The following is a 12,035-nucleotide window of genomic DNA, read 5'->3' as shown; positions in this document are numbered from 1 at the left end:
CTACAAATGGATTTGGAAATAAGTACATAAGATTTAGGTCCCTCTGCAGAATATCCAAACAGGTAATATTCCTTCAGAAACTCCAAAACTTGCTCAGGCCACACACTGCTATGCATGCAGCATGCCCTGGAAGGAGTTTGGTAGCCAACAGTCACTGTGTTGTCTTCCCTCCTGTGGGTCTAATTCTGGCAGATGCACAGAAACAAATTAGTTGATGGTCAGACACCTCCATTAGTAGATGTCTTGCACTTTCTGCAAGCTTAATGGTGGTAGCATTAATGTTAAGTAGCACAACAGCCGAGCACTGCCAGCACCCAGAGCAACGGTGCTGATGGAAAGAAAAACAAATGCCAGTTGTCTTACATGAAGGATCAAAATGCAAACTGGCTGTCGTGTTGCAGTTTGGCATGAAGCTGGGCCAAATCCTAAATTGCAACATCATCACCGAAGTCTCCAGCCGTGCCTAGCTGTCTAGATATGAAGGTTCCTGTAAGCCCACCAGGGCTGTGAACTGGGGGTCTCTCAGCATACCTGCCTTCTTCCCAGTATACCTGCCGGTGGTCTGTGGGAGACCCTCTGGTCTGGAGACACCTTGGCTTTCCTGAGTGTTTTGCTCTGGATTGTTTGAAGAAAAGGAAGAAGGATGAAACATGGACAGGGAAAACCAGTAAGGCATATATGCTGTGCCATCACGGGGGAGACTGGCAGGCCAGAGACAGGTACCTCCTAGCTGCACTGTACTCACACCCGAGGAGGAGAATCACCTCTTTAGATTCCTGTGCTCAGCAAATGCCAATGAGAAATTAAACACACAGGTTTAACGGCTTACATGCTGGGGAGAAAAAGGAAGAGGTGAATTGTACATTTGTCTTCAGGGATAAACTCTGTTCCGGAAAGCGAGCTTAAGGTAGGTTTTAAACATGCTGCTGTTAGGTTTTAGACATCCTGATGGGCTCAAGAAAGGAGGAATGGGGAGAAGTTCTCTGACCTGTGTGACACAGGAGGTCAGACTGGATGATCTGGCACTGACAGTCCCTTATGGCCCTAGGCTCCATCAGTCCATGAAGCAGTCACCTTTTCATTTTAGTAGCATCTTAGTCAGTTAACTTAGCTCATTTCACAATATTTTCTTGGTACCTGTGTGACTCACTGATAATGTATACTTGAGAAAGCATCCATTATTTGCAAAGGCTGGCTTGCTATTTCATCTCAGCAGAATGTGAAGCTGAAAACAGATGATTGATGGCTTTTTCTGTTTATTTTCTAAAAGATGTCAAGCAGCATATTTACTGACTCGACTCCTGCTGCAGCTTGTTAGTTTGAGCAGTGTAAACACATCTTAACAACCCTTAGTAATTGTGGGGGGAAAGGCATCGTGAATGTAATGAAAACTGACAGCACTGATTTCCATTCCTGTAATTTTTTTACACTTACAAAGACAAGCACAATATTTTGCTCAGATGTTTTGGAGATTCTACAACTCCCAGATAACAGTTTATTGGTGCTCATATTTCAAATACGCTACTTGTTTGGTAAAAAAATACTTTAATATTTAGCTCTTTATCTCTCAGATTGCTTTTTAGCCCCTTGTTTATGCACACAATGTAAATGGTAGTTATCCATAACACATATTTGCTAGATTTTGGAAAGTGAAGGGTCCTTAGTTACAGAGAAAAAAGACTAGCTGATGTGGTAACTTACACAAACTTAGATAAAGCCCAAGGGAAATGTAGGGAAGCATGTACCATCCAAGTAAAATTGCTTGTATTGATTTATTCTGTGATTAAGTAAATAACAACAAAATTAGAGATTTGTTAAGAGTGAGTGCAATTCTCTGCCACCTTTTCTTATCAATAAATCTTACAGGAAAATAATGATTTTTAAAATGCTGTCAAAAACTATGAAGTATCAAGAGGAATTTGCGTGTTTTTAGCAAGTAATAAATAGTTTCAGAGTAAATAAAAGTAAATAACATGGGGAATTTCATGCAAACTTGAAATGGAATTCATTGAGCCTAATCTGTCCCATACTTTTAGTCATTCCTGCCATGAAACATTATTCAGAAACTTGCCATACTCACCTCAAAGGGAAATTTACTGTTTTCATCCTCTTTTTCCTCCTAAACACACTAATCCTATTGAAAAAATGCTGAACATTAGTCCCATAATGACTGAAATCCTTGCAATTTCTGGCTTAAACAATTTAACATGACTAGTTTATTTTTATGCCCGCATCATCCCTGATCATAAGTAGATCTTCTTCCCAAGTGTTCCTACTGTGGCAACACTGTATTCCCACACTGCCTGTGCGAGAACACTTCTGAGCCCCTCTTTCATCCTTCATTTTATTAGGCTTATTGCACCTTATGAACAAACATGCCAAAAAACCAGACTCTCCATTCAGTGCCATTTCTGACTGAAATTCAGAATTCTTATCCTTTCAGTGCTGTTTCTGATCAAAGTTCTTCACTTCAACACAGATGACCAGAACTGTATTTCCTCAGTGCCTTGCCCCGTAGAATTAATACTTCCCTGAGATTTTGTTTCTCGCCACAGTGGAGGTTCAGGATAATCTCACAGTTAGCTAGTAAAGCTATGGTCTTTCTCGCGCTCCCCCTACTATCTGTTCAGTAACCATTCTTAGGCTACCTTGAGCTTATTCCAGGTGTGGAATAAGCAGACTTACTCCAATGCAAAAAAAGAAACACCAGATTCAAGATAATTATTAGAATTACTTTCTTACTAATTTAGAGGAGCCCCTCTAGGATTTAATTTTTCAATAATTTAGCGCTTATTTAATTTCATTAGGAATTAATGCAAGTATGAATGCAGTTATTTTGTTTACTTGGTTAGTGGTAAGGTCTATGAAGAACAGGCTAAATTTGTAATAAAGTGAGTTTATGCTGAAATCACATATGCCAGTCATACTCTGTATTAATATCACTGCTTTCTTCCTAAAACTCATTAACATTAATGATACTGATAGTGGTATATCAGCTGTATGAATGGTACTTGCTGTGTGTTCACAGAGGGGAAGACACTGACCGCTCGAGGAAGCAGCAATTTCAGTCCAGGATAAGCATAGAAACCACTGTTCAAGTGTGAATCCAGTAGTAGTTTTTAGACTATAATCTAAATAATAGGGGCTGGACCAATCCTTTCTAATCTCACTTGACATAATACATTACTATAGTTGTGGTTATATTAATATAATTGTTCTACAGTATCAAATTTGCAAATTCAGTACAGCATTAGTAACTGTGATCTTGACATTGTGAATGTAGTTTTGTGTCCTGGTGTGTGTTTTGTGCTTGGTCCGTGTTTATGCAGTAACTCTTGAGTTAAGTTGTGATTTTGAAAAACATATTATTTCAACATGTCTGCTTATGTGGTCTATTTTAATAAGATCTCAAATGTCCTTGTAGTTCCTTCAGTAATTTGCCTGCTTTGGTCTTTGCATGAAAATAATGTGGTTTTGTAGTCACCTTTAAGTAAATATTTTCTGGAGGTTCTAATCCAATGTTTCTTCAAAAATTGCATCAAGGCTATGTATTTCATCAAGGAGCTTTGCATCAGTATGTTAGTGCTAAGAACTGGACAAGGTCACCTGCCTTTAAGAAAAGTTGTATTGATTTGCCAGAAATATTAAGTGTTAAAAATATTTAGTGCATGCAGTTTGATATTCTTACTGACACAAGGAGATTATGTAAGTTTTTTAATTAATCTGCTAATGTTCTATGTCGTGATGAATGCATAATGTGGGAAAGAAATGTCAGCAGAATTTTCTGCATATGAAGATGTGTATTCATGGAATCTGCTACTCATTTGATACACAAACATGAACATGCACAGAAAATGAGAAAATAGGATTCCTGAGACCCTCACTCACCTTGTGTATCAGCTTCATAAGTCCTCTGCAAACCTGCTTAATGTGACCATATTTTATATATGATTATATTGTATAACATCATTTCCATCGCGTGGTTTACTCTTGGGGACAAGAGCCTTGTTAAGGAAACAAGCTCAGATAGCTAATACTGAAGTTATTCCTAATGATACAAATTATGTGGTTGGACAGATCACTTTTACTGATTAAAATATGATTGTAAAAAAGTTAGTTGGTATCTTCCTGTATCTCCCATGGCTCTTTCTGGGAACTAGTCCTATGAATTTTTTTCGGTTGCAAACTAAACTTGAGTTTAATTGCCCTGTAAGAATTTTAGTTACATTTGGTTTACCTTTGTTGTTTGCTTTCTTTTTGAACTCTACACTATGAGTGATCTTCATGTCATTTGTAACTTTTGCATTTGTCCTTGTTTTCTTTTATGAGGAGTTTTTCATGGGCTTGTGTCAATTCTGTTATAACAACTTGATTTTATAGTGCTACTTTTCACTATGGTAATGAAAAGAATTCAGATTCATTCTCATTGCTGAACAGCAGGCAGAAAATCAGTTATTTGAATAATTAATTATTTGCATAATTATTGTTTTGTATTTTGCCTATTCTTAAATACACCTAAAATGTAGTGTCTTATTTAGATGAAACATTTGGAATTTTTGATTGCTGTAAAATGCATGAATCTTGCTGATGACAGTAATGAGTCATCTAGTGAGAACGGCACTGTACTGATGGTACAATAACAAAAAAGGTCTCTACTGTCTGCTGTCTTTGTATATCTGACCTTGAAGAGAATTCGAACTTGCTTGTTGCGGAAGTTGAGCATCTAATATATTGATGCACCTGTTGGTTCTCACATATGAAATCAGATGATGTATATAATGATGAGTGATTCTTTTGTGAATTAATTTTTTTTTCCAGTGATCTGGACATGCAGCTGCATTTACTTGTTTTAAATGATTGTTCTTAACGTGAGAATTGCTTATACCTCAGAAAATTGTAACTTTGCACCATTCCCATTCCTTTCTGACATTTTCTCTTACTGTTGAATCTTCTTTGTAACTAAAGCAATTTTGGTTTGCATTTTATATTCATATAGAGACCATGAACCAAGCAACACCTGCTAGAAAACTGGAAGAGGTTCTTCACCTTGCAGAACTCTGTATCGAAGTATTGCAGCAAAATGAAGAACATCATTCAGAGGTGAGGCCCTAACTGCATTTGCTGTACAGAATTGTTTGTTCCTAGATTTTTTATCCCCTGATGCGAAGCAATTCTGTCAAGAAACATTTTAGCTTTACTTTCTGACATATGTTTAAGGCAGTTCGCATTTACAGAGGAATAAGAGACTTGAAGCTTATGAAAAGTGAAGTGTAATAAAACTCTACTTGAATTCGCTTGAATGATCTGTAGGTTTAGAAATGAAAATTAAAGAGCATAAAAAAGAGAAAGCATCTTTGTGCTGGAGGTGGTGAAATGGTATGGAAAAGATTCATAGCCTCATACAGTTGTTCCTGCCAACTTTTCACCTCTCATCCAAAATAGAATGAAAATATAACTGAATGCTAGTTTTCATCATGCTGTATAGATTTTGATTTTAACATAAATATAATGATGGGTATAATATCATGTTCACATTACTCTTCCGTTGATTGGAAAAGTACTGCTTTTAAAATTGTGCTTTTTAAAATGGCGTTATAAGATAGAAAAAAATAGAACAATTTCATGTTTCTTACTCTCAAGCCTTTTGCTTCATGGTACAGAAACCATAATATTTAGAATATTTAGAATTATAGCACCTTTTACACTCAAGGAATTACAAAAATAAGCTTGACCAGGTACACACAATTGTATATATTATTAACATTTTTTTTCTAAGGTTCAGGAAATTGTTTTTTAAATGCTCTCAAAAAACTCAATAAATATTTTTGGGGAAAATATGCAAAAGGATAAACATGATTTAGTAGATATAGTTATAAATATGATCATTCAAAACATCTGGTTTTATATCACACTATGGAATCTGGTTTTTAGCTTACATCTGTCATGTGTGAACTTGTTATAGATGTTTTATCTTATACTGAAGAAACAGCTGTTTCGATGATTTGAAATTAATTCCCTGGAGGTCCTGTTCTACACTACTGTTGCCACTGTGTTACTCTGTAATGATCACTTAATAAAATGTATATATTGTTGTCTTTGTCATTTGAGGACCTGCATTACTGTAAGAATATTAGACTTCTGTGGAAAACAACACAGAAAAAACAGACCAAATGATATATGTATGATTAAACATATCTGTTCAAAGATTATGTTCCATATGACTTATTTGCAGTCAGAGATGTGATATTTTTCAGAAGGATAAATATATTGGATGTGCCTTTGGAAAAATTAATTCATCAAAAGTTTTCAATCCTATCTAAGACAACTTGAAAAGAATAAAGATAATTTTAAGATTATTTTCCCCTTCATGAATGTAATAAATGTTCAATTTTACTGAAATGTACAGAGCATGCAGAATTTCAATATTAAAATACATCTTTGAACAAGATCATGAAATTATACATTCCCTTCTCAAAACTGAAGATTAAGTATGGTGACTTCACATCATAATGTTAAGTAGATGTTCAGTATTTGATGGTGTAGTTGATTGAAAGGATCAGTAATCTCTAAAGTAGTACATCACATTTTTTTAATACTAGATTTATTTTATTTTTTTTAATTCATAACACTTCCAAATTTCTGGGATTCCCAAAGGGAAGAGAGGTATGTGATTCCTGATGAACTAAGCATTATTTTTCAGCATTTATAGCATGTGACTGTTCATTGACTGGGTAGCATACGTTGTTCTCATGTTTTCTGGTGTATTGCCATATTTGTGTGTCTTTCTAGAGTCTTAAAAACTTCAGTCTTCCTTTAATCCAGTCAATGTTTTTGTTCTCTTAGAATGTATGTCAACATCGCTAATTGCCTTTAGCCTGTTGTCATATTACTCATAATGACTGAACAGCTATCTTAGCTCTACTATTTGTTTTTCTATTCCTCCTTACTGCCAAAGCAATGATGGGTAGTTCTTCAGAGGAATTTCTGTCTGGGTTCAAAGAATCATTTGCAAAGGGGAAGAAGATGTAAAGAAGATGGAAAGTGCTGGTTTTCTGGTTTTGGTTTTGCTTCATTTTGAGGTTTTGGCAATATTTTCTGAAAAGAGATTAGCTCGTCTAAAAGGAACACCTGCCAATGCCTGTATACATATCTTTATTTTTCTGCATTTCATTAATTTCTAGGGTAAGGAGTCTAGCGAGCTTCCATTTAGACAGGATTTGCTATTGAGAAACTTCTTCCAGTTTGAGGAAAAAGACTCCATTTCAAGCTTTTGCCAAAATTCTTGAAGCCTCATCTGTCCTTTTCACCATAATGCCAATCAGCATCCTTCAATCCTGGTACTGCAACACACAGAGTACTTTTCAGTAATAGCAGATGATGCTCAGCAGTTCTTTAAAACCTCTTGCCAGTTCATCTTTTCTCCACTTGCCCCATGTCCAAAACAATTACAGAGAGTCATCAGAAAGTCCAGGATGCAGAAGTATATCTGTAGAGCACTTTTCAGAAGTTGTCTTTTATTTGATGCCTTTCAGGCCCGAGTACATAATTCTACGTTACCTAGGACCTGCGTTTCAGAAATGCAAGTGAGAATTTCTGTGGCTTCATTTGAAGTTGTGGGGATTCAGCACATGTATAGATCAAGCTACATATGTTCCATGCTGGTAACTCAGAAATATTAAAAATGAGATATTCAAAATGAGGGGCATAAGTTTGAAAGCAAAGACATTTCCTTATCTAGTATGTGGAGGTATTTCTCACTGTCAGGTATTTTCATGAACTCTGAGCAAAACACTCTCAGCAGTACGTGACATTCATCCTATTTCATAAACTCACTTCACCTTCATCTGTTTAACTCCAGGATCATACAGCTCCCTCTGATCCAATACTCACCTTTCAATACTGACCTTTCAAATCCTAGGCCTGAGTGACAGTGAAAAGGTACAAGAGTTACAGGTGAAGCATTTTGTAATATGGATCTGCCTCTACTTGCTGACACTATTTTGCACAGATTTCTTCACTTCTTTTAAGCTAGGATTACCTAAGAATCTAAATTTTTACCAAAGGAAACAGCGTATTCCAACATGTTATGTTACTGAAAATTAATGTGGACATTAGCAAATTTCTGAAGATGTGTTTATAGCATTATTGGAATGAAAACTGGATGCTTTCCGTAGGAGAAGCCAGCATCTTTAAGGATATAACAGGAATTAACAAGTGCTCTGCATCTATTCAAAAACCCCTTAGACTTCAAGGATTAAAATTCCACACTAAAATCATCCCTTCTGATTAACAAGTGAGTGCAAAATGTATTCACAAGAATTAATTTGAAAAAATAAATTAATCTGATTACTTATAGCCTTAGATTTGAATGAAAGCAAAAGAAGCATATACAGTAATTTTTTTCAAGGATGAGGCTTTCATTCTTTTCTTTGCTCTCTGGCAGAAAGAGTTGCAGGATTTTATGATCTTTTTTCTCTTTTTTTTCTTTTTTTTTTTTGTGTTACATGTTTGTTCTACCATTCTACCATCTTTCCCAGCCTAATCTATTTGATTTCTTACATTTTTGATGCAGTTTTTGTAAATTATTTTCACATTTTTCACTTGGCCTGCTCATCCTCCCCAAATGAGATCGGACATGAAGTGACATATCCAAATGTATTTTGCCATAGGTATAAAACATCTCTTTGCTTTATGACTTATGTTTAGTAATTCCATTTTTTCATGTTTGCAGGCGTTTGCTTGGTGGCCAGAATTATTGGCGGAGCATGCAGAGAAGTTTTTGTCTCTGTATTCTGTTGATATGGATTCAGTACTCGAGGCACAGCCGCAGGACTCCTGGGACAGCTTCCCACTTTTCCAACTGCTGAATAATGCCCTCAGAAATGATAGTAAGATCTTAAGTTTTTTACTTACTGTGTGCATAAGATTTTTCAACGTGCCCACACCTTAGAAATGTGTTTCTAAATAATATAATTCTCAAAATAAAAGTGGCAGTGCCTGTGTTTATATGTATCCCAGTGCTCCATTTCTTTTAAGTGGAGAAGTTTCTTTCTATGCTTGCACCATTTCAGTCCTAAATCTGGCAATCTCTTAATCATTCAGTATTCATAAATTGCTCAGTTTTAAATAAATTACGTACGAGCAGCATATGTATTTGATATGTCATATTTGATCTATTCTACTTAAATAAAATTGTAGTTAATATTTCCTTCTAAGCTTTCATGTAAACTACTTTTTGGACTAGTTACGTCTATAAAGGTATTGTAGGCTTAGCATGAAAGGAGTAAGATACACACAACAAATCAGAATGTTATTTTCACTTGGTGTATTCCTGTAGCATTATTTGAGTTGGAGACCAGAATTAGAGATAGCTGTGTTTATCTTGCTTTTATTTTTCTTTCAAGAAGGATTAATTTATTTTTTTTAATACTAGTTAAGTGATGTCCTAGGCGTGTTTTATGTGAAAGTGATTTTAATAATGGAATTAAAGAAATAATCAATGAAACCAAAGAATATTAATCAGATGTTAATTTAAAAACATTGAATTCCACCTAATATTTTAAGACACCATAAAGAAAAAAATTACATTGGTGCTGTTTTATACATTTATTCATATTCTACTTTTAAAAAAATGAGAAAATTATCTAGCTTTTTAAAATTATTTTAGAGATCCAAATGCTGTTTTTATTGAATGATTTAAATTATTCCAAATTTTGATTTTTTATTATACATATGAGAAGTAATTTTTAACTCTTTCTGAAAAATGAATTTAATTTCTGTGGAAGTTCAACAGATTTTAAGGATTTTAGCTCTGTATATGGAAACTGCTTGACTGAAAGAATGAAAAATAGTATTCAAGAGCTTTTCTCCAAGGTTACACATATTGCAACCTATATTTATCACTGTATTATTTTTAACCTTAGGTGCCAAATATTTATTGAAATATATGGGTCATCTCAGTATAGTACCTGTTGGCCATAGCACCATGTCATGAAACGGAGCAACTAGCAAATGTCCAATTCACTGTAACATGATGGATGAGGAAAGTTCCTGGAGGGAAAGGGGCAAATGCACAGGGCCTTAAACAGTATTGTTAAAAGTCAGTGTTACCGTAACATTGGATGTGATCTAGAACAGAGTGAAAGAACATTAACATCCAGTCTTAGAGGTCTCTTTTCATTAATTCTGTTTTCATACCCTGACCTTTAGCAATACACGAAATGACATATTCCTGATGATTCCTTTTTTCACGTTATTCTAGTGAAAGAAAATGTATCTGTTAGTGTTTCCCTTAGTTTGTTTCTAAGGTATCCACAAATGTTTCATCTGAATCCTTTGTTGAACAAACTGCAACTGCAGAGGCATATTAAAATTGACATGCTGGTGGTAATTAAAGCTCAGTTTAGAAGGCTGCTTAAAAGGGTGTAGGAATTGTTCAACCTTGGTGCACACCTCGTAGGAGTTAGATTCCTTCCAGGTGGATTCCACATTACTTTAAGTGGGTGTCTGATCACCTAAAATCCAGATTAAAAATGTGAGACCTATATTGAGGTGTCTTTCCTACCATCTTACATTTTTAGTTTAGGAAGGACATCTCTAGTTCTGATGTTATGTGGTCTTGAAATGATTATTTGGTTTCTGAAAGCTGTGGAGGTATTTTACTTCATTCTTACGAGAAGGATTTGTGGCAGCAGTTTTAACTACATTATTGTGGCATTTGTGTTTCTTTGAGCTTTGGTTCCAACCTGATAGAAGTGATGGAAACAAAAAAGGGTTGTCCTCACGTGCAAAGAGGTTGCTGGTAGGCTACTGATTTTTCTTTCTTTAAAAGATTAAATGGATAATAATGCTAAATGATTAAAACAGCCTTAGGAAAGAAATATTATGAAAACTTTCATGTCAGAGCAATTATTAGAAAGATTGTAAAACCTTAACTGAAAGATACGAAACGATGCTGTATGAAGTGTCACACCTGAATACCAATTTCAGTAATTCCCTAATGGTAATAGATATAGTAAATGACAGTTTCTGGCAAATGACAGCCATCTGGAAAATTACACACCTCTTTTTTCCCAGAACTATTGGAAAGCAACCGTGGAAATTAGTCACCTTTTAATCGGTGGGTATGTTAGCAAGTAGCAAGTGACCATTCTACCAAGAACTGATTCCCAAGTGGAACATACCTCAGTGCTTATTCTTTAATTAACAGCCTTTTCACCTTGCAAGTGCATTAAAGCCATTAGAAAGAGCTCCCCATGCTTATATAATCAATTGTAGTCTTCCAAATTGAAATAAAGAATTCTGGCTTTACCCTAAGTGAAAACCTTTTCCTGAAAACTATCACCTTCATAAAGCTAGATTTAGAAAAAAAAAACCTAAAAAGGGAAAAACAGGAATGTGGTCTCACAAGGATAAAAAGGCTAGTGTTAATAATTAACAAGGAGAGTGAAGTGGAGTAAATTAGCCATAATAGAGCCCACAGTGACTGTCAAAGTCACCTCTCATTATCAAAAAACTCATTAGGAAATGAAGAGGTGGAAATCCCACTGGGTTATTCTCACTTTCTGGCTATCTCAGAGATTACTTTTCAGATTTCTTTCAAATGAAGAACTGTTAGGTCACCATATTGCATATTAGGTTAATCTTCAGTGAAATTTGGAGGACTGACACCTGCGTGTTATTCTATCTCAAGAGCTTTAAATGAGCTCTGAATCTTCGATGCAGGAGTCAGTTTTCACATAAACCTGACATAAGCAAACTCCTAACAATAAAGAAGTGATCTAACATTTACAGCATTAAAGAAAATTTAGATGTAAGACTATTTTTATAACTATGTCACTAAAATATATTAGAAAGACTGTGAGATAATGAAAATGCATAATCTTTGCTATTCAAATAATATCAAATGTATTGTTTTACATAGTGTACAAAACCTTTTACAAGATTCAAGCCAAATACTTCAAAGCCAATATTCATTTAACAATGAGAAAAAAATGCATTTTCCAATACAGCGTATTAACTTTTCATGAACTAAA

General features: G+C 35.0%; 1 protein-coding gene across 1 annotated transcript in view; it reads left to right on the top strand.

The window, feature by feature from the left end:
* The window catches only part of CADPS2 (calcium dependent secretion activator 2), a 321,648-nt gene that overhangs the window by 249,395 nt on the left and 60,218 nt on the right, over window positions 1-12,035 (top strand). The window contains exons 17-18 of the mRNA XM_040595763.1: window positions 4,997-5,100; window positions 8,732-8,888. Of these exons, the coding sequence (XP_040451697.1) occupies window positions 4,997-5,100; window positions 8,732-8,888 (261 nt within the window). The remainder of the gene's footprint in view (window positions 1-4,996; window positions 5,101-8,731; window positions 8,889-12,035) is intronic.

This window comes from Falco naumanni, chromosome 5 (genome assembly GCF_017639655.2).
Source record: "Falco naumanni isolate bFalNau1 chromosome 5, bFalNau1.pat, whole genome shotgun sequence".
Taxonomy (NCBI): domain Eukaryota; kingdom Metazoa; phylum Chordata; class Aves; order Falconiformes; family Falconidae; genus Falco; species Falco naumanni.
This window is presented reverse-complemented; position numbering and strand designations above follow the sequence as displayed.